Here is a 25,147-nt window from a genome sequence, read left to right as displayed (position 1 = left end):
TAGAGGGTTGGGGCTTTGGGCCACATCCTATCAGTCCAAACTCCTTGGAAAGGGTAGGAATAGGTATTGACTTCAGCGAAATAAGCAGTGAATCTATCAATCATGCCTATGTAATGAAGCCTGGATAAAATCTCTGGACAATGAAGCTTAGGTGAGCTTCCTGGGTTGGCAATACCCCGTGACTATGGTCACCCATGAATGTGAGGAGGGTGACACATCCTTTGGAAGACAGGAACTTCCTTTGGAACCTTCCTAGACTCAGCCCTATGTGTCTCTTTCATTAGACGGTTCTAATTTGTATCATTTTCCCTGTAATAAATGTGAACATTATAACAATAACTTTCAGAGACATCTCTGAGTCTTTCTGGTGCAGCGTCATCAAATCGGACGGTGCTTTGGGGAAAGTACTGTACTTCTAACTGGGGTCAGAAGTCTTAGCAGTATGGGGGACTGTGCCTTTAATCTCACAGTTGGGCTAACTCCAGGTAGTTTTCTAAGCTTAAACACAATGAAAGATGGATGAAAAGAATATGGTTAAGTAAAAGATTAACAAGAGTTGACTAAATAAAAAGTTAAAAGTTTTGTATGTTAAAATTAGCAAATAAGATAAAAAAATAAACACCATCTTAGGAACAACACATAAAACCAAGATAACAGATACAAATATTGATAAGATATTATAAGAGAAAAGTCAGTAAGACAAACACTAAGCGCCTACAAGAGTTAACAATGAAAAGATAACCTTACAAAATAACTATTGGGAAAACACAATGACTAGTTAAATGACATAATACAGTTTACATATTAGTCATATCAACATGTGTCAACAGGCTTAACTCATCTATTAAACAGATTTTCAAATTTGTTTTCAAAGGTAAGACTTAACTATATGCTGAACACAAGAGACACATATAAAACAAAATAATTCAGAAAGTCTAAAATTAAATAGATGAGAAAAAATATACAAGACAAATGCGAACAATATAGCAGGATTTGGGATCCTAAAATCAAAGTAGATTTCAAGCCAAAAAGTATTCAATGTAACATAAGAGGGTATTTTTTTTAATGCTAAAAAAACCCTAAAACTCAAAGAAGATACTATAGTTAATAATATCTATTCATCAAATACCATACGAATACTTCTATAAAGTAGAAACTACAAAATATGCAACAAAGTATAAATAGAAACAAGCTAATGATAAGAATATTAATCCATTCTCAGTATAAGACTGGTAAATTAGACAAAAAATAAAGGGAAGGACAGAGAAGAGCTAAAAAGAAACATAACCAATAAGGTAAATCTCTATAAACATGTACAGTGAACTTTATCTTTTAAAGATTTTTATTAAAATATAGCTACCATACAACATTATATTAGCTTCAGGTGTACACCACAGTTGTTTAACATTTACAAATCTAAAGAAGTGATTGCCATAATAAGTCCAGCAAACATCTCACATCGTATTATGCTATCACAATATTATTTACTATATTCCCCATGCTGTACATTACATCCCCATGATTTATTTTACACCTGGAAATTTGGACCTCTTGTTTTTCTTCGCTTTCCCCTACCATTTAAAATTTTTCAATTACTATTGACATTCAATATCATTTTATATTCATTTCAGATTAACAGCATAGTGGCTAGACATTTATGAGGTGTGATCAATAAATACAGTGAATGCTGCTGCCGAGTGCCATCCAAGGGAAAGGCAGGGATCTTCAATATGGGAAGTGGCGCGTTGAATCTCAGAAACAGTGTGTGACAAGTTTTAACTTGTTTGGTGCAGTCAGTTGGGTGTGAGCTATGGTTGAGAGAAGGTGTGTTTTAGAGAAGGTGTGTTTTAAAGTGTGCCATAAATCATGGATCACAAACAATGCATTAACATGAAGTGGGCAAATGGTTTCATCCTCCATCATGACAATGCTCTGTGTCATACATCACTTCTGGTACGGCAATTTCTACCAAATAAAAACATTATGGTGTGTCCTCATCTACTTTATTCACTAGATCTGGCACTGTGTGACTTCTGGCTCTTCCATAAAGTCAAAATGGCCATGAAAGGTAAATGTTTTGAATCAATGCAGGACATCAAGGCAGCCACGACAGCACAACTAAAGAGGCGGACGAAAGCGGTCTTCCAGAACTGCTTCAGAAAGTGGAAGACGAATGGGACAAGTGTGCTCAAAGCAAGGGGGAGTATTTTGAGGGGAATTAATGGCAATGTGTCTCTTACTGTAATAAATTTTTAAAATTTAAACATTCACCATATTTCTTGATCACACCTCGTATACAATTTAAGAAGAAAACCCCCGGCACTATGCATAGCTATTACCATACCGTGTTTCCCCGAAAATAAGACCTAGCCAGACCAACAGCTCTAATGCGTCTTTTGGAGCAAAAATTAATATAAGACCCTGTCATTATTTCTTCATCATCTAGGTTTTCAATTCCTTGTGCTCTCTCTTCTCCTTCTGGTACCCCTAAAATGCGAATGTTGGTATGCTTGATGTCCCATCAGTCCCTTCAACTATCCTCATTTTTTTGGATTATGTTTCCTTATTGTTGATCTGATTGGGTGCTTTCTGTTATCTTCCAAATTGCTGATTCAATCCTCTGCTTCATCTAAGTTATTGACTCCCTCTAATGTATTCTTCATTTCAGTTATTGTATTCTTAATTTCTGACTTTTTGTTTTTGTTTTCTATCTCCATTTTTATGCATCTTATCTCTTTGTTGAAGTCTCCCTGAGATCATTGAGCATCCTTATAACCAGTGTTTTGAACTCTATATCTGGTAGGCTGCTTGTCTCCATTTTGTTGAGTTCTTTTTCTCAGCTTTGTACTGTTCTTTTGTTTGGGAGATGTGTCTTTGTCTCCCCATTTTGGCTGCCTCCCTGTGTTTGTTTCTATGTATTAGGTAAGGCTGCTATGCCTCCTGCTCTTAGTAGAGTGGCCTTATGTAGTAGGTGTCCTACGGGGCCGAGTAACACAGTCTCCCTGGTCACCAGACCTGGATACTCCAGGTGTTTCCCTTGTGTGGGTTATGTGTGCCCTCCTGTTGTAGTTGAGTCTTGGTTGCTTTCTGCATGTCAATGGGAGGGATTCACTCTCGGGCTAATTTGTTGTGAGGACTGGCTGTGACTACAGTAGAGTAGCTGCTGGGCAGGGACTGATCCTACAGGATTTGCTTTAGCGGGGCTTTGGTGCCTGCCCAGCCTGCCCTTTGAGTGTGTGTTCTTGGAGGCAACCAGGTGATGCTCTGGCTAAGTCCAAAGCTGGCCTCCAGGCATGCCAGTTCCCAGGGCTTCCTTGGAGAAACCCCGCCATAGCCTATGCCCTGCCCAGGGCCACCTGGCATAAGCCACAAAGCAATACACAGATAGCCACCACCCTTGCTGAGTTTGGAGGTGCTTTGAGAAGCCTAGCCATGAATCAAGACTAGCTGTGGCTAGTGCTGGGCTTAGGGCTGCTCAGCAAGAGCTACGGGACATGCTGAAGTCAGATGGTGCTTGTTTGGGTTTTGTGAACGTTTGAGAGATTTTAAGAAAGTCTGCAGCATGAGCCAAGACAGGTTGTGCCTGAAAGTTGGGTGGGGTGGGGGTCTCTGGGAATCACCTGGGGCAGAGTGAATGAGTGGTGTTAGCGAGGCTGATGGAGACTCATATGGTAGCTGCCTCTGTCTGCGTGCCAGGAAGGGGAAGGCTCAACAATGAAACAATAGCTTCCACCAACTCCTGTCTGGGAGAAAACCGCCGCTCCGTGAAGCCAGACAACTCAGTTCCTTCCTGTATATCCCAGGTCCCTTTGTAGCTGCTTCCCCAGTTCCGGTGCTCAGATTGAGTGAGTCCATCAGCAAATAAGTACATGTGCAGGCCCTTTAAGTGGAGTGCCTGGGACTGCAGCCACCCCTGTCTCATTCAGCCGCAATCTCCACTGGTTTTCACAGCCAGAAGTTATGTGGACTTCTCTTCTCAGCACTGGAACCCTGGGCTGGGGAGCCTGGTACAGGGCTGGGACCCCATGCTTCTTTGAGAGGACCCCCTCAGCTGAGATTTCCCTCTGATTTTTAATGGTCACACAAAGTTGTGAGACCAGCCCGTTCAGGGCTTCCAACCCCCCTATCAGTCTTAAGGTGGTTTCTTCTGTATGCCCTTAACTGTAGGGTTTCACTTGTGCCAAACTTCAGGCAATTTTCAATGCCGGTTGTTCTGTAGTTTAGTTGTAATTCTGACGTGGTTGTGAGAAGATGCAGACACAGTATTTACCTACTCCACCACCTTGACCAGAAATCCCCAAACTTTATATTTTGCAAATGTGAAGTACACTTTCTTCTCAAGCGTACATGGAGTATTCACAATGATGAAACATCAGTAAATTCATAAAGTAGCAATCCCAATCCTGCGCATTTACTCTCATGGAACAGAAATTTATGTTCATACAAAATCTATTTGAGAATGTTGTAATGGTTTAATTAATAATCATCCAACACTGGAAACAACCTAAATATCTTTAAATTAATCCACACAAGGGGATACTACTCAGGAATAAAAAAAGGAATAAAGTACTAACATATGCAACAACATGGATAAATCTCAAAAGCATTATGCTAGGTAGTAGAAGTCAGACTCAAAAAGCTGCATATTATATAATTCCATTTAAATGATATATTGGAAAAGTCAAAACCATAGGGACAAAAGTAGATCAATGGTTGCTAGAAGCTAGGAAATGGTGGGAGAGGTTCATGGCAAATGGGAATGGGAAATCTTGAGGTCTAATAAAACTGCTCTACATCTTGATTCTGGGTGTTGTTACACAACCACTTGCATTTGTCAAAAATCAAAGAACACTAACTAAAAAGCGTATTTTACTGTATATAAATCATTAATTAAAATTTGTTTACAAAATAAACAGATAAGGCATAGTCAAGGAGAAAATATTTATAAAATACATATTTGACTTGTATTCAGAAAATATAAATAACTCTACAAGTCAATAATATAAACAAGTCTTTTAAAAAATGGACAACAGACATGAGCAGATACTTCACAAAAATATACAGATGACAAATGATTGCATGAAAAGATGCTCAACCTCGTCAGTTTTCAAAGGAATGCACATTAGAGTCTAATGAAATACAACATATTTAACAGAATAGCTGAAATTCAACAGAAGAACTGACCACATCGAGTGATGTCAAGGATGTGGAACAAACAGGACTTTCACACATTGTTTGTGAAAACGCAAACTGGTGTTACAGCCACTTTGGAAAAGAGTGTGGCAGTTTCTGACAATTAAAATAACACTTCACTATATAACAAAGCAATCCAATTCCTAAATATTTAAGAGAAATGAATGTATATGTTCACAAAACTTGTACTCAGATGTTCATGTAAGTTTTAATTATTAAAGCCATAAACTGGAAACAACCCACCTGTCCACCAATTGCTGAATGAATGAACAAACTGCTGCAGCCGTACGATGGAATACTACTCAGCAATAAAAAGAAGTAATGCTCACAACAATGTGGACAGATTTGAAAAGCATTGTGCCAAGTGAGACTACAGACAAAAGTCTACATACTCTGTGACTCTATTTACATAGCTTACTGAAAATAGTAAAACTATAGTGACATACAGCTGATTAGTGGTTGCTAAGGTCTGAGAAGGGGAGAGAGAATTAACTTCAAAGGAGTACAAATGACCTTTCTGGAGTAATATAAATGTTCTGCATCAAAATTTTGGTAGAAGTGATGTCAGAAACATGGCGGCATGAGGGGGTTCTCCTTAGATCTCTCCTTGAAGTTACAACACGTTGAATAGCTATAATTCAACAAAGGATTCCCTACACAACACAGAAACATGTGTGAAAATTCCATGCATCCAAACACTTGAAGATGGGCGAATCGGGGAGAACAAGAGATGAGGGGGGACAACTGAGACTGCAGTTGCACTCTCTGTGTCGCCAGCAATTCTACCTAAGGGATCAGCAATAATATGGCTGAACCCAGAGATTGGGGCAGAGACCTTGGGGTAAAGACTGAATACAGAAATGTGACAGCTGCAATCTAACAGCCCTCATTTCTAAACAGAAAACAAAGCCACAGAGCCTGGCCACCTTACCCCAACCTCCCAGAGCTTGCCTTCCCCACAGCCTCCCAGTATCAGCAGTGGGTCTCAGAAAAAAACAGTACCAGTGTCAGATTAAAGAGTAGAATATCTACAGCCCTAAGAACTGAAGAGAATTCCTGGGCAGCACAGTGCAAGTAATTCCAGTGACAAGACAGGATCTATAGGGGTGAGGCAGCTGTGGTCTGGCAGTCACTATTACTCAGAAGAAAACAAAGCCACAAACACATCAGCTGCCTCTCCCAGGCCACCCCTCCCCCCACCTCTCATGGCTGATTGTAGAGGGGGAACCCAGGTCTGCTGAGACACACAGATCTGCATTTGATTGCAGGGGCAGCACTGGGATTTCCAAGGCTCAGAACCCCATTGCCAACCACATCCTGCCATAGGGGTGGTACCCTAAGACTGAGGCAACCTGGTCACAGAGCAGAAGTCCACCTCCCCAAGAAATCTCCAACTGCACGAGAAGCTAGAACAGTGCAAGAGAAAATAAAACACTCTAGAACAAGAGAGAGAATAATATGCTGCAGCACCACCTACTGGAAAGCAAAAGAAAGACCTTTTCATATCAATCTGCTGCAGAATCCACTCCCATAGATGCCAAGGAAGAGAAATGATCCATTAATTGTCATGAAGAACCAGGTTAACACGGCAGCTCAGAAAGAAAATGAAAAATCTCCAGAAAATAAACTCAAAGACATGGAAATATGTGACTTAAATGACAGAGAATTCAAGAGTGCAGTTCTGAAAAAACTCAATGGGAATCAAGAAAACTCAGACAGGCCACTTAGTGAGTTCAAAAATAAAATCAATGACCAAAATGAATATTTAACTAAACAGATTGAAATTTTATAAAAGAACCAAATAGAAATTCTGGAACTGAAGAACTCAATAAAAGAGATGAAGAATGAAATAGCCAGCTTAGGAAATAGAGCTGACCAGATGAGGGAAAGAATCAGTGACATCGAAGATAGAAATCTGTAAATGACATGGATGGAAGAGAGAGACTTGAAATTTAAAAGAAATGAAAGAACTGTACAAGAACTATCTGACGCCATCAGATAGAACAATATAAGAATAATGGGTAAACCAGAAGAAGAAAAGAGGGAGAAAGGCACAGAGAGTCTATTCAAACAAATAGTTGACAAGAACTTCCCAAACCTATGGAAAGAAACATATTCTTGAATCCAAGAAGCAAACATAACACCTAATTACTGCAATCCCAACAGACCTTCACCGAGGCACATTATACTGAAGCTGTCAAAAATTAATGACAAAGAAAGAATTCTCAAGGTGGCCAGGGTAAAAAAGACCATAACCTACAAAGGAAAACCCATTAGATTATCATCAGACTTTTCAGCAGAAACTCTGTAAACCAGGAGGTAGTGGAATCAAATATTCAAACTACTGAAAGAAAGAAATTACCAGCAAAGAATAACATACCCTGCAAAGTTATTCTTTAGATATAGAGGAAGAATAAAGAAATTTCCAGATGTACAGAGGCTGAGGGAATTTTCCACCAAAAGACCTGTATTACAAGAATTACTGAAGGAGGCTATTTGATCTGAAACAAACAAACAAAAGGATACAAAACTATGAGTAAGATTATTAACAGACAGAAGCAGGAAATGGCAACCCGTACACAGACTAGGGCCCTTTATACTTACACATTAACATAAAGAGTAAAGAAGATAAAACATTAAAAAAGAAAAAAAGATGATTTGCTACTGCAACTCAGAAATCTGCTCACAGCATAAATAGGGATTACTTGTGACAACAAAAACATAAAAGGGAGGGAATAAAAGTCTGAATTTGCAAAGGGCTATGGAGATGAGATGCATGCTGAAGAAAAAGGACTACTGTATATATGAAACTTTCTTTTACATAGAATTAATGGTAACTACTCAAAAAAAAAAAAAAAAAAAGTCCAGAACTAAGACATGTAACAAAAAAAAAGAGAGAAAAAAAATCACAGAATACCACCAAACTAAATTAACAGTAAGAAACACAAAGTCAAAGAAACAGTAGAGAAACCAAGCTACCAGAAAACAAAAGATTAAATAGCTAAAAAATCCTCACATATCAATAATCACTCTAAATGTAAATGGACTGAATTCACCAAGAAAAGTCAGAATAACAGAATGGATGAAAAAACAAAACCCAACCATACATTGCCTAGAAGAGATACATCTCAGCTACAAGGACAAATACAGACTCAAAGTAAAGGGAGGAAAACGATACTCTAAGCCAATGGCATGCAGAGAAAAGTGGGTGTAACCATACTTGTATCTAACAAAACAGAATTCAGGATAAAAAAGGTAAAAACAAAGATTGATAATTTCACAATGATAAAGGGGACAATGCAAGAAGACATAACACTTATCAATATATATGCTCCCAATCAGAGAGCACCAAAATACACAAAACAACTACTAAGAGAACTAAAGGGAAAAACCGGGGGGAAAAAGAAACAACCCCCACAATTGTAGTAGGGGACCTAAATACACCATTGACAACAACGGACAGATCATCTAAACAGAAAATCAGTAAGGAAATGTCAGCCCTAAATGACACATTAGAGCAAATGGACATAATTGACATTTACAGAGAGCTTCATCCTAGAACATCAGTCTAAATATTCTTTTCTAGTACACCTGGAACATTTTCAAGATCAGACCATATGTTGGGACACAAAACTACCTCAGCAAATTTAAGAAGACTGAAATCATACCAAGCATATTTTCCACCTACAGCTTTGAAATTGGATATCAACTGCAATAAGGAAGCAGGAAAAACAACAAATATGTGGAGATTAAACAACATGCTACTAAAGAACGACTGGGTCAAAGAAGAAATAAAAGGAGAGGTCAAAAGATATACAGAAACAAATAGGAATGAAAATACATCATATCAAAATTATCTGGAAGCGACAAAAACAGTATTAAGAGGGAAATTTACATCATTACAGGTCTATCTCAAGAAACAAGAAAAATCCCAAATAAACAACTTTACATTTTAAAGAACTAGAAAAAGAAGAATTAATGAAACCAAAGTCGACAGAGGGAAAAACATAATAAAAAGTTAAACCAGAATTGAATGAAAAAGAGAACAAAATGACAATAGAAAAAAATGAATGCAACAAAGAGCTGGTTCTTTGAAAAGATTTAAAAAATTGACAAACTCTTGGCTAGACTCACTAGGGAAAAAAGAGAGAAGGCACAAGTAAACAAAATCAGAAATAAAAGGGAAGCTACCACAGTCACCACAGAAATACAAAGGATCATACAAGAACACTACGAAGGATATATGCTACCAAATTCAATAATCTAGAAGAAATAAACGAGTTCTTAGAAATATATAACCTTCCTAGACAGACGGAATCACAAAGAACTGAAAAATCTTAAAGACCAATCAACAGTAAGAAAATTGAAGCAATCATGCAAAACCTCCCCAAAAGCCAAAGTTCAGGACCTGATGGCTTTACTAGTGAATTCCACCAAACATTCAAAAATGATTTAATACCTGTTTTCCTCGAACTCTTTCAAAAAAATTAAAGAAGAGGCTATACTTCCTAACTCATTTTATGAAACCAACATTTCCCTGGTACCAAAACCTGGTAAGGATAACACACAAAAAAAGAAAACTATAGACCAGTATCTATGATGAATACAGATACAAAAATTCTAAAGAAAATATTAGCAAATTGAATACAACAATATATTAAAAAGATTATACATCACGATCAAGTACAGTTCATTCCAGGGGCATAAAAATGGTTCACCATACTCAAATCAATCAATGTGATACACCACATAAAGAAAATAAAGGATAAAAATCATGTGATTTTTATCAATAGTTGCAGAAAAAGCATTTGATAAGATACAACATGCATTTACGATTAAAACACTTAATAAAATGGTTACAGAAGGAACGTACCACAATATAATAAAGCCAGTTATGACAAACCCTGAGCTAATACTATACTTAATGGTGAAAAACTGAAGTTTTTCCTCTAAAATCAGGAATGAGACAGAGACATCACCACTGTTATTCAACATAGGATTAGAAGTCCTACCCAGAGCAATCAGGCAAGAAAAAGAAATGAGAGGCATCCAAATTGGGGATAAAGAAGATAAACTGTCACTTTTTGCAGATGACATAATTCTTTATATAGAAAACCCTAAAAATTCCACCAAAAACTATTAGAAACAATAAACAAATACAGTACAATTGCAGGATACAAAATCAATGTACAAAATCCATTTTATTCCTATATACTAAAAACAAAATTTCAGAAAAATAAATGAAAAAAATATTCCTTTTGTAATTACAACAAAAAGAATAAAATACCTAGGAATAAATTTAACAAAGGATGTGGAGGACCTATACATTGAAAACTATAAGACATTATTAAAAGAAATTGAAGAAGATACAAGGAAGTGGAAAGACATTCCGTGTTCATGGATTGGAAGAATCAACAGTTAAAATGGCCATATTACCCAAAGCAATATACAGATTTAATGCAATGCTTATCAAAATCCCAATGGCATATTTTCAAGAAATAGAAGAAAAAAATCATCAGATTTTTTGACCCCCAAGAGCCAAAGTAATCCTAAGAAAAAAGAACAAGGCTGGAGGTATCATATTCTGACTTCAATCTATACTACAAAGTGACAATAATCAAAACAGCATGGTATTGGCAGAAAAACAGATACACAGAACAGAAAAATGGAACAGAATTGAGAACCCAGAAATAAACCCACATATATAGGGGCAGATAATTTCTTACGAAGGAGCAAAAAACATACAATGGAGGAAAAAAAGCCTCTCCAATAAATGGTGCTGGGAAAACTGAAAAGCCACGTGGAAAAAGAATGAAACTAGACGGCTATCGACATCATATACTAAAATTAACTCAAATGGATCAAAAACCTAAATATAAGATGCAAAACAATAAATTGCATAGAAGAAAGCATAGGTACTAAACTTAGGGATTTTGGGTTCACAGAGGATTTTATGAATCTGACCTCAAAGGCAAGGGAAGCAAAAGCAAAAATAAAAGAATGGGATTATATCAAACTAAAAGCTTCTGCACAGCAAAAGAAACCATCAACAAAAAAAGAGGCAGCCAACTGAATGGGATAAGATATTTGCAAACAACACCTCAAATAAAGGGCTAATATCTAAAATATATAAAGAACTTGTACCGCTCAATAACAAAAAAAACTAACAATCCCATTAAAAACTGGGCAGAGCACCTGAGCAGACACATCTCCCAAGAAGACATACAAATGGCCAATAGACATATGAAAAAATGCTAAACTTCACTAGCTATTAGGGAAATGCAAATGAAAACCACAATGAGACAACACCTCATACTTGTTAGAATGGCTATAATCAACAAGACAAGTAATAACAAGTACTGGAGAGGTTGTGGAGAAAAAGGAACCATCATACGCTGTTGGTGGTGATGTAAACTGGTACCGCCACTATGGGGAACAGTATGGAGGGTCCTCAAAAAATTAAGAATACAATTACCATATGAGCCAGCAATCCCTCTTCTGGGTATCTACCAAAAATTTTTGAAAACATTTATCTGTAAAGATATCTGTAGCACTATGTTCATTGCAGCATTATACATGGTGGCCAAGACATAAAAACCACCAAAGTGTCCTTTGATAGATGACTGGATAAAGAAGACATGGTATATATACACACAATGGGATATTACTCAGTCATAAGCAATGATGAAATACTGCCATTTGCGATTAACATGGATGGATCTTCAGATTATCATGTTAAGTGAAATAAGTCAATAGAAAAAGTCAAGAACCCATATGACTTCACTCATATTGTGGGATATAAAACCTAAAGCACAAACGAACAAGACAAACAAAAACACAGAAAAACAGTTTAGTGGTTACCGGAGGTAAGGGGGGAGAAAGGATGGTAGAAGAATGTAAAGGAGGTCAACTATATGGTCACAGAAGGAGAACTGACTCTGGGTGGTGAACACACAGTGCAATATACAGATGATGTATTACAGATTGTACACTTGAAACCTATATAATTTTACTAACCAATGTCACCCCAATATATTTAATAAATAAATAAAAATTGGTGGTAGTTAAATGAATGCATATACTTGTCAAAACTTATCAAATTTCCTATTAATATTGGGGAATTTTATGTTTAAATTAAACCTCTTCTTCACCTCTTTAAGTTCTCTTCATAACTACAAAGCAATCAGTAAATGAAACCAAGCCAAAAATTTTTTTTTACTAACCTTAAATCCCACCTTGAGGGACAATAACTGCTATTAGCATTTTGATATAAAACACCCACAATATTTTTCAATGTAAATATTAACTTTTTTAAAAACTAAAATAAGATAATTGTTCACTTCACACTGTTCAGGGGCCTCCTTTTTTTCAATTCCAAATAAATCACAGATATATTTCTGTTTCAAAAAATATACTGTGCACATTAAAAAAGAAAAACAGACTATGCTATGATTCTCTTAGTTGTAAGTGAATACCAAGAATCCCTACTCTATAATGTCTTTTGGTGCCATTAATTATTTCAACATTTACAAAACTTGTTCTTATTAACATATAATTCAATTTAATTCACAGGTGTAGGATTCTCTATGAAACGTATTTTCTAGTTTTGCTAAATAAAATTCAAGTAAGTCCTTTATAAAAATAGAACAAAATCTTAACTTCTATAGGATGACAGGACAATTAAAAGTAACAGTAAATATTCAATAAACACATTAAAGAATTATTTTAGAAGATAGCAAGGATTATTTGTTGATTTGTTACCATCAGCTCTGTAAATTTAAAGGAAGATGCTGTACTAACACACAAAAAGGGCCACTCTATTTTAAAAGTTTTTTTTTAGATTATTATTATTATGAAAGAAAAAAGAAACCCCAGGGTCTAAAATGTAATGAGTGATCCTATTAGTTCCACCAGACTAAAATCATACAGTCTACGTATGTGGTCTTTTCAGCCACATCTGTCATGAACCATTTTTACATCACAAAATGCAAAGTACTGAGCACTGATTCACTAGATGAGACCTGGGAAAATATTCATCATTTGATTTCCTCCCAAAAGAAAAACTGACTCATAGGAAGATAGGTGACAGTCCTTTGCTGAGCATACTCAGAATTTACACATTTTAGAGTCAAATCTTAATATAATCCGAGAAACAAAGCAAAAACCATAGTGAAGTAAAGGATTAAATAAATTGAAAAAAACAAAAGACATCTCGATCATGAGTTTCTTAAAATCCAAATATTTTGCTTGTCTAGAAAACATGAATCAATTATTTAAAATATCTATCATACGTAAAAATGTATAAAAGTCCTTATATAGTAGATGCTCAATAAATGACACTCTTAATGTGTAAGTACTTCACGAAACACATTTTATTAAGCATTTTATACACTGATCCGATGTTCCTCCTTAAAAAGTTCTCAGTTACATTAAAATGTAATTTTTGTTCAATAAAATACATAGTATAAAAGTTTTGAATGAGTTACTTCCTTGACTTATCTGAAATCTACATTAATCACTTTTTGGTAGATTTCTTAACATAGTATTAGTTTACTCTTAACAAAAAAACAGACCTATAATTTACCCTATAGGAAAAGATTAGTTATCATTCCAAATTTTTAATGGCTTAAATTAAGAAATATCAAAACGTGATTTATAGAAAAAAACCTCATTACATAATTCTAATTTAGATCATTTACAATGATTCTAAAAGCACTGAAAAAGAAACTCAAACTTGATATATAAACAAACATCCAACTCTTACACACTTGTCAGTCTTTCAATAATGAAGTCTGGGGAAAAATAAATTCACAGACACCCAAGTGAATTGGCAACTGTAAGTGACAGAAGCCCTTCTAAATCCTCTGTTTACACTGGGGATTAGCGGAGTAGATTTTGAGTCGCAAACTGAACAGTCCATGGTCAAGGGAACCTGCTCCCTGTCAGCCCGTAGGGCATCAGGACAAAGCATGGTCCTGGTAGGAAGTGACCCATAAACATATTCGTACCCAGGATTTATACAAAGCCAGTCTGCCTCACAGAAACTCCATATGACCATTAACTGGCCTGCAAAGCCTGCCAGGAGGCCTAATTACAGGTCTACAGAGCCCAATAACAAAAGCTGAAGGGCTTTAGCCTAGGGATGATCTGCTTTATACTGACTTGAGAGAGTCCATATAGAGGACCCAAAAGAAAGAGGTTTAGCTTTAAAATTCTCCCCAGAGATCCAGCATTGTACTCGAGTCTAGAAAGCCCACATGTAACATACTTCAGCTAGGCTTAAGCATACCATCCTCTCAAAATTAACATTCAACTACTGTCTGCTTAACATCTGCTCAGACATGGCAAGTTGCTGTGATATTGTTAGACTCTAGCTGATAGCTTTCTTCTCACTAAATATCATTAGGGATAAATAAGTCATTTAAATATAAACATGTAACTGAGGCTAAAACAAATAAGATACTTTCAAAAAGCAATTTGCTTAATGATTCTCTTTAGGGAAGCACTATTATAGCTTTTTGGCTGAACACAAAGCCCAAATTCATGTTCAATATTGAAAACTGAAAGTTAAATTAACATTATCAATTTGATTTTGCATAAAAGCAATTACATTTTATGTAGCATTTCTGAAGTTTGCAGAAACTGTATCTGATGAAAAAAGGTTCTAACCATTGCCCAAGTCAATTAAACTATTTAAGGTTTTATTCATTTGTTTCTTTTAAAGAGCACTATTCTTAATTCTTGATAACTACTCCTAACTGTATATATGTATATGCTGGTATGAGGAGATGCTTGGCTCATTATCTCTTCTTTCATTACCTCATAAAGCCGCTCTGGTGATGCCGTTAAAAACTACCCCTACTCCCAGTAGCTAACATTTATAGAACACAGTTACATGTTAGGGGTTGTTCTAAACACTGTATTACATTAACTAATTTATGTGTCATACAAACTCTAAAAATACACATTACTATCATTCCCATTTCATACATGAAAAAATGGATGTTCTGCAAGCTTTGCCAACTTTCCCATGGTTATTTCAGTAAATAATGGAGCTGAGCATGGCACCCAGGCCATCTGACTTAAGGACTTAAACACCATGGGCTACTGCCTTTCAGAGTAACTGCTAACTTTTATTCAAGGCTTACTACGTACCAGGCACTGTTCTAAGTGCTTTGCAAATGTCAACTCATTTAAACTTCATAACAACAATTCCATTAGTTATGTACTATTAATATCTCCATTTCATAGATGAGGAAAGTAACACAGAGTAATGGGGAAGTGAAATGCCCATGCTCACAAAGGCAGTAGTAAGTGAAGTTGGACATGAATCTAGACTACCGACATACAATCAAGTAGGAACCTACATGGGGAAAAAAGGAAGTTTCAAAACTATTAATTTATATGAAATAGAAATTAATTTTTCAGTCACTTGCTCTGCTGTTCAGGTTTGTCCTACAGGAAAGCCTCTCTCACAATACATCAGCTTATTGCTCGGAGCCACAGATCAGTGGTCAGAAACCTATAGAGGAAAACCTCTGTCGGCTTTAAATTAGGGTACTAGAATGGCTTTCTATGCTCCCTGGAAACAGAACAACACTATCATGGCAATTCCATTCATAATTCTCAGAATCACAAATATTTAAAGCTAGACTGGACTATAAAGAGTATTGAGACTTCCAAGATTACATGGCTATGAAGAGAAAGGGTCAGGACTTGGCTTCTAGATGCTTTGCTAGGTAACTACAGGAATAAAATCTAAGCTTAACATGCTGCATAAGAATTGGGAGGAAGCGAGGCACCTATGGCTAATTCCTAAGCACAGCTTCTTACCTGCATATCCTGTTCAAGTGTGTGTACCTCATCTGCATTTTAAAATACTTAACTAGCTTCTATCCGAACAGGCTCTCTGAAATGCATGTCCCTAGTTAGGCTGGAGACAAAAACACTGCGGATCATAAAATATTACCTTAGATTTTTCAAAGTTATCAGAAACTTAACTACTATGAGTATTCTAATAGTTAAGGAAAAGAACATCTTTGATTGAAACTTTGTCCTATTATCAATTAGAAAACACTCATTTCAGAATCAAAGGCTTGCTTGAGGATAGAAATTCTTTTATTGTAAGGTAATTATAGCATTACACCTAAAAAAACAAGGTATGTATTTGGTAATATTTTCTATCACCCTTCTTTCTGCCTAACCTATGGACAGACATAGCTCAAGAGTTAGAAATCGTTGGATTTGAACCCTGATTCTGCCACTTATGTGATCTTTTACAAGTCATTTGTACTTTCAGGATATTTGTAAAACGGAGCTAATTAGCTCTCCATGTAGTGATGTGAGTCAAATGATAAAAGATTTGTGTTATGAAAGTGCTTTGAAAACTATAAAGCACAATACAAAGGATTGCAGACATTATTCAGAAAATGAAATATTACAGAGACTTTATGATAAAGGTGATTTACCAAACTTGCACGGAAAGAAATTTCTATTTTTTTCTTAAAACACTAAAGATATAATTTTAAAGATTGCAGGTGTCAGTAATTTTATTAAAAGTAAAATATTAAGGATATTTTAGAGAAAATTGTATCTTGAAACCACATTGTAAAAAGTGTCATCTTTTCATGCTAATGAAAAATAATTATGTTTTGGAAAACTCTCTCCTCTAAGTTCTTCTTCAAACCTATGAACATACTTGTCATAAGATGATACTGTGTTTTTGTGGAAACCCAAATAATGTGTGGAAAGATGCTAAAAAGTCAAACAAGAGCGAGAGCAAAAGTGACAGACAAGTCTTTAAGTAAACTTATTATTCCTTCTTCTTCCTCTGTGATAATCATGTTTCATTATCTTCTAAGGTAGTCATGCATTACCTTAAAATTTAAGATTAAAAAGTCAGATTATTGCCATAGATAGATAGATAGATAGACAGACAGACAGATAGATATAATCTTTTACATTTGAAGCCAGAAAACTTTTTTGTATATTTACTTTAAAATCCATCAAACACAGGTTAAAATGAGACCACGAGCATTTAAAGGTTTAATTTTCAGTTATCCAGATAATTTCAGTTTCTCCACAACGACTTAGTCACCAAAGATTAATAGTTGGAATTCTACTTAGAATAGTACCATTCGCTTATAGGTGCCGTGAAAGCTGCTGGGAAAGATTTAGAGGTTTTAGATATGGTTCCTGATCTTCAGAAGTTTGTTATTTCATTGGTAAAGTAAGTCCAGCACTCATGAAACAATTATTTACATTAACAGTATGTGAGTAAATAGCAGCATAAATGGTGTGCACAAACAAGGACCAAAAGAACTCAAAGGAAAGGTCACGTGCTGGAATGTTCAGGGAATTGATGTGAAACCTGTATTTGAGGTGCACTTTGGAAGTGTTTGAAGAGGGTAAGAGGAAGGAGGAAGACATTTCTAGAAAGGATAAAGTCATGAGCAAAGATTCCCAGGTAGAAAAGAACATGCGTAACTCAAAGAACAATGAGGAAAAGTACAGAAATGAATTCCGAGAAATAAAGATAGAAGCCTCTATGGATCCACCATGCAGAACCTCAGAACCTGAAGCGTAGAAGTGAAAAATTGATTTTGTAAGCAATAGAAAGCCAATGAATAATTTTGAGCAATGGTGCCTGAGAAAGAAGTATCTAGCAGTGGTATTCACAAAAAGCAATATGGAAATAAACATCTTCTGGTGGCTACCACTTGGCAGGTTCTGGGCTAGGCACTGCACGCATTATAATATTATCTTCACAACAACCCTAGAAGGTAGTTATTATCTTCCCCTTTACAGATGAGGAAATTATAGTACAGATAAATCCCAAATTTCAAGCTGGTAACTCCAATGTGTGACATGGTCTAGTTGAGACAATAGGGGACTGTACTTGCATATTGCTGGTGGGAATGTAATATGGTTCAGTCACTGCGGAAAGTTTGGTATATTCTCAAAAAGCTAAACATAGAATTACCAAATGATCCACAGTTACACTCCTAGGCATATACCTCCAAAATTACAAATAGGTACTCAGATAAGTACAAGTATATGCATGTTCATAGCAACACTTCACAATAGCCAAAAGGTGGAAATGACCCAAATTTCCACCAATTTATAAATGGATAAAGAAATGGTATGTATACATCCAATGGAATATTACTCAGCCATAAAAAGGAATAAAATGCTGGCACATGCTACAACATGACTGTACCCCCAAAACATTATACTAAGTGAAAGAAGCCGAACACACAAGGTCACACATTGTATGATTCCATTTATATGAAATATCCTGAATAGATAAATTCACAGACACAGAGGGCAAATGGGTCACCAGGAACTGGGGGTAAGGGGAGTAAAGAGGAAATTGCTTATTAGTAAGACGTTTCACTTTGAAATGATGAAATGTTTTGGAACTAGATAGAGATGGTAGTTATAAAAGCATTGTGAATGTATTTAATACCACTTTAAATACATATCTAATTGTTCACTTTAAACAATTAAGATTAATTTTATATTACATGAATTTCACCTCAATAAATTACTTTTTAAAAATAGAGAACTACAGAAAACTAGAAAATACACACATCTGTCATATTCCATTAAAAAAATCCTGTTTTGGCTGAACAATAAGCACCAAATCGATCAAGGTCACAGAATGAGTAGGAAGCAGACCTAGAACCCTTCCACTATTCACTACCATCTCTCTGGAGAGAGAACAGAATTAAAGCAAGAGACCAATAAGGAGGTAATGGATTAACCTTGGGGTGAAATGCCTGGTGTCTAGTAAGAAGACGGCAGTGGGAAAGATAATGAGGGGTAAATATAAAAAAACACTTCCAAGTAAGAGTCATTAATTCTAGGTGAATGATTGCCAACAAATAAGTCAAAGAAAAATTTCAAGGTTTTGAATCTTAAATAGGAGAATGATAAAAGTATTTTTAAAAAGGAAAGAAAGAAATCATGGCAGAAAGGCTTTGTATTTGGATTTACTCAGTATCACAGAGTAAATCATTAGCTGAGATTAAGACTTAGATTCAGTCTTACAAATTGATATAATCTTGTAAACTTCTGTGTCTTATTGCCATTTGAAGATAAAAAATAAAGCAATCTTAGATGTTATAACCTTAATTTCACATCACCTTTGAATTAAAAGTTAAACAAGAGACATAAAATTTGGTTTCAATTTCAATTTAGCAATGAACATGAAAAATGATTCACTCTAAATCTGAAAATTTAGCATAGCAAAGTATAAAAATGGAACAGTTTAGTGCATATAAAATATAATCATAAATACAATAAAATCTGACTTCAAGTTCATGTTAGGTACAGTATGCATGCCATCCTACGGTCACATTTTGCTTGATGTTCTTTTACTCTTTCAAAATCATGCCACTAATAATAATGTTGTCAAACGTTCTAAATATATTTTACTTCCAAACCAGTAACATTATTAACATTCACTAATAATTCAATTAACAATGCAATGGTTATATATAAAGCTGTCTTCCAGGACTGACAGAGTAAAAGACTAAGTAAGTCACAGGATGTCTACAAGTGAACTTTACTGACCAGATTACAGCAATTATAAGGCCAAAAAAAATCCTTTCAAGAATCCAGCATACAGTGTTTTTTGTTTGTTTGTTTTTTTGTATTCTAATAAAACTTTATTTATGGACAATGAAATTTCAATTTTATATAATTTTCATGTCAGGAAATATTCTTTTGATTTCATTTTTTTAACCACTAGCATTCTAATCCAGGGTAGCAACTTTTCATATACCTAATTAAAATTATTTCATTTGAAAGAAGAAAATCTTTAATTTCATGAAATACCCGATTTTCCAGCATACAGTTTTAAGCCACTCCTCGTACCCAATTTTCAGGCCCCAAAGTCGAGGGTGTTTCCCCTCGGAACTCAAGTAAACTCCACTGTGACAGAATGGGTACCTTCCTATCCAGCTACCTCAACCTTAGGACAAGGTTAGACTTTAACTGCAGCCTTACCAGACTCAGCACAAGTTCTTTTATTTTCTCCTCGTTTATTTTATTTGTTTATTTTTAATGCTATAATGAATACTTTTAATTCATCACTGAAACAGAGATCTGGAACCCTGACAATAAGTTCTGTATTTACTTATGTGCTCCTCCCTATCCATCTGCTTCCCCTCTCTAGGACACAGGTTCTCATTAAAAGCAGTACTGGATATTCTTCAAAGGGGCATAATATGTTATACACTACGAAGCGATATATTCAGGGAATTGGCATCAAAAAGCAAAGTCTGGTAAAAACGGTTACTTAACCCATGGCAAAAGTAGCACAGTTGTTTTGTAAAACAATTTAGCAAAAATATATAAAATGCCACTCTAAAGATTAATACCATCTAACCTTATAAACTCATTTCTATAGTAATCAATCCTAAGAAAATAATGTAAAATAAGGAAAACACAATTTGTAACAGGATGGATATCACAGTGTTATTGATAAGAGGGAAAAGCTGGAAACAACATATATATTCAATAAGAAGAAATTAATAAATAATGCTACATCTAGCTAAGGTCTGACCTTTGTCCAGTCCAGTATACATTTTTTACTTTGAAAATTGTCATAATATTTTGAATGCTTCTCAAATACACAGACCTAGCTTTTCATGCTTAATAGAATTTACAATATTAAATTTAAAAAAAAATGAGGATGACAGCTAGGACCGATATATAAACAAGTTATACACTATGAGGTTTGGACTGTCAGATTTGTTTTATAATATGCTCAAAATCACATTAAAGGAAAAAGAAATAAAGGAAAACTATAAAACTATGAAATAAAATTCTTCATAGTTGCATTAATAGAAACATATTTTCTGGACTAAGCACCATCAATATTTTCCTTTAAAGCAAGAGTTTATCAATACTCAAATTATGAACTGGAAATATTTTTTCAAAGCAAAATGCCACTAAAGAATGGATGTATATTATGTAAATGATAGAGAATCATATAAATTAACTTTATCCTATAATATGAAACCATAGAGCAAGCAAAATTTTAATACATCATGTTTTCTATGTAACTAAAGATAAAATGAATAAGTGACTTTTAAAGTAATATGGAGGAGTATAGAGACTCACAGTCAAAATATTTATCAATTTTTATCCCTCTATGGTTACGTCTGTTAGTGATTTATGAAGCTAGTATATCATTTATATTGGTGTTCTCAATCTTTAGACTGTGGACATTTCGGGTGGGAATACAAGGAACAAATGCAAGAAATCCTTAAATCATATGCACATACGTATTTCCTCAAACAATGAATACAAATGAGGGTAAACAGGATCAAATATACAGTGATGAAAGGAGAACTGACTCTGGGTGGTGAACACATAATGTGATATATAGATGATGTAATACAGAATTTTACACTTGAAACCTATGTAACTTTACTAACTATTGTCACCCCAATAAACCTTAATTTAAAAAAATGAATACAAAAACACAACTAGTATCATCTGGTAGTCTGAAATTACTTTTGATGTTAAAATAGAATCCACATTTTACAAGTGGAAATTATGAATTCTTTATGGATCTTTAAAAAGTAATATGGGCTACTTTGGTGATATTATTCTAACCCTACCTCATGCTTGATCTTGACAACTTATTATTTGAATAAGTTACATATAATTTTGAAGAGCACATTAAGATTCAGAGTGAAATATCAGTACTTAAAAAAGATAACATGGATCTTTATATTTTTAAAAGGTAATGTATTTAATGTCTACATGAATCTGTATTATACCCAAAGTCAAAGTCATAGCATTACTGTACCATTGACAAATAAAACATACAGTATTTAAGGTTACAAGCTATTCAGAACAAACAGTCCAATGAATTGCTAGACTGTAATTGGAGAATCATAAAATGACATTTACCTGTTTCCTTTGGAACAATGAAAACCTCAACCTAAAAATTATAGCTCATACAAAAATTAAATCAAAATAGATCATAGTTTTAAATCTAAAATGTAGAAGTATAAAACTTTTAGAAGAAAATGTAGGAGAAAGTCTCCATGATGTAAGGTTAGGCAAAAAATAAACATACCACCAAAACTACAGCCCATAAAAGACAAGAACCAACAAATTGTACTTCACCAAAATTAAAACAAAATTGAAGCCAATTTTATAAATGAAAAGGTAAAGAACGACCTTTTAGTATCATACTGTAGCAATAAATATTTAAGGTAAAATATGGCCATATATGTAATCTAGACCTCATAAATTTGTGAGGACATACGATAATGGGTGTTTTGCTCTTTAACCCACCTGTAAGCATGCTAAGATTTATTTCAAGCTTTTTTATTTAAATAAAGTGTAATTATCAACACTTACCAGCAGCTTCAAGAACCATCTGTAATCTGGCTTTGGCCTGTTCAGCTGGTGGCTAAAAATTAACCATATAAAAATATTTACAGTTCAGTTTTAATAGATGGAGCTTTAAATTAATGTATTGTTAAGCAAATATCAGAAAATTTAGAGAACTTTATCATAACCAATATTCATATCCATCCACATCATCTTAACAAAATTCCATCATAGCAGCTCTATCAATCTACTCTCACCTTAATAATCGAATCATATTTTTCATTAGTGTGATGCAAGAATGAATTTCTTTCATTTTTTTTTTGTTTACTACCCAACATTGTACCAATCGGCAGCAGTCTAAATAAAGGCAAATCAATAATGAGGCAATACCCACACATTTAACAACATATTCTCAAGATGTGTTATTTTTTTTGTATATGGAAACATGCAAAGTGACCTACTAGAATTTAAAAAGCAACTTGAAGTCCAATACTTCAGGGAAGTCATATCCTAAAGCCAAATATTTCCTGCTTTCCTAATTCTGTTAGAAAGAAGCAATTGTGATGAAGACAGGACACGTGAGTTACGTGCTTTCAATTCCCACTGACTGTCCTAATATAGTTCTCTCAATAAATCTTGATTTGATACAATTGATAATGTTGAAACTAAACTGGTGACCTTATTCTGAAATTTTTGGATAAGGTTTGGAAGGTATCCAAACTATAACATAGATTGTATCAAGACTGTGATTTTTATTAAAGACCTGTTAAAAACTGTTTTTAATACTTAAGACTCCACAATACATTAATAAAGATGTCAGCAAGTAACTAAACAACCTCATGTTTATATATGGTACCGTTATTTGAGAATTAGCATTTTACAAAGTACATTAGAATATTTTGCTATTTGTGAACAAAAAGCTTAAAGGGAAAGAATGAAATAATTCAATATAGAAGACATGCTCAGAAAAGTTTAAGAATTTGAATGGTGCTTTTGCATAAACTGTATGAAAGAGGATGGAGAGTGGTAGATGAGATGGGAGGGAAGACAGGGAGAGCTGTTTATATAACTGAGCAGGTGTTAACACACTGGCCCTAGAACTGAGGCTAGTTTTATCACTATGTTTTATTGGAACACAGCCATGCCCATTTGTTTATATACTCTCTATGGTTGCTTTTGCGCTCAACCCAACAGTAGCAGAGTCAATTATTTGTGGCAGGAAACTTATGGCCAGCAAAGCCTAAAACATTTACTATCTGTACCTTTAAGGAAAAGTTAGCTGACCTCTACCATAGAAGGTGGAGAGACTTGGAAGAATTTGAAACAGCGGGGTGACGAAATGAGATGTGCACTTTGATACATCATTCATTCTAGCAATACACTTGAGGATGAACTGAAAGGAATGTGACTGCAGGCAAGGAGCGCATTAGGGAGCAATTAAACAATTCCAGGCCAGAGACAAAGAGGGCCTGAGGTGCAGCAGCAGCAGCAGCAGCAGCAGGGAAGGACAGGAAGAACGAGATTTGAGAAATATTTAACTGGTAACGTGGATATGAGAGGTGTAGGCAAAGAAAAACAGTATTTTATGTCATACATTTGCACAGAAAAATGTACGAGGTGTGATCAAACAATACAGTAAATGTTTTAAAAAAATTATTACAGTAAAAGACACATGGCCATTAATCCCCCTCAAAATACACCTCCTCAGTTCAAACACATTTATCCCATCATTCTTGCCACTTTCTGAAGCAGTTCTGGAAGTTCTCTTTAGTGAGTGTCTTTAGTTGCGCTGTCGTGGCTGCCTCAGTGTCCTGAATCATTTTGACTTCGGGAAAGAGCCAGGAGTCACACGGTGCCAGATCCGGTGAATAAGGTGGACGAGGACACACCATAGTGTTTTTATTTGACAGAAATTGCCTTATACCAGAAGCAATGTGTGACAGGGAGCAGTGTGATGATGGAGGATGATTTGTGGCACACTTTAAAACACACCTTCTCTCAACTGTAGCTCACACCCTACTGACTGCACCGATCAAGTTGAAACTTGCACATACTGTTACTACCGGTAAGGTTCGAAGAGCCGCTTCCAGTATTGAAGATTCCTGCCTTTCCATTGGATGGCACTCGGCAGCAGCATTCATTATATTTTATGATCACAACGGAAAGGCTCTGTGTCACACATCGCTTCTGGTATGGCAATTTCTGTCAAATAAAAACATTACTGTATGTCCTCATCTATCTTATTCACCGGATCTGGCACCTTATGACTTCTGGCTCTTCCCCCAAAGTCAAAATGACCATGAAAAGTAAATATTTTGAATAGAATCAGGACATGGAGGCAGACACTACAGCGCCATGAAACACACTTACAGAAGAGGACTTCCAGAACTGCTTTAGAAAGTGGCAAGGTAAGAGTGTTCAAACCGAGGGGGAGTATTTTCAGGGGGATTAACTGCAGTGTGTCTCTTACTGTAATAATTTTTTTAAGGAGGGCGCAGCTCCCAGTGGCCCATGTGGGGACCGAACTGACAACAACGTTGGTGTTATTAGCACTAACCAACTGAGCTAACCGGCCACCCTGTAATAAATGTTAATT

General features: G+C 35.3%; 1 protein-coding gene across 1 annotated transcript in view; it reads right to left on the bottom strand.

Annotated features, from left to right (window-relative positions):
• Positions 1 to 25,147, bottom strand: part of RSRC1 (arginine and serine rich coiled-coil 1) — a 371,018-nt gene that overhangs the window by 134,188 nt on the left and 211,683 nt on the right. Inside the window, 1 exon segment of the mRNA XM_019732033.2 lies at positions 22,579 to 22,630. Within this exon segment, the coding sequence (XP_019587592.2) occupies positions 22,579 to 22,630 (52 nt within the window).

Source organism: Rhinolophus sinicus, linkage group LG01 (genome assembly GCF_036562045.2).
Source record: "Rhinolophus sinicus isolate RSC01 linkage group LG01, ASM3656204v1, whole genome shotgun sequence".
NCBI classification, from domain to species: Eukaryota; Metazoa; Chordata; class Mammalia; order Chiroptera; family Rhinolophidae; genus Rhinolophus; species Rhinolophus sinicus.
The sequence above is the reverse complement of the archived record's forward strand: the minus strand, read 5'-3'. Positions and strand labels throughout refer to the sequence as shown.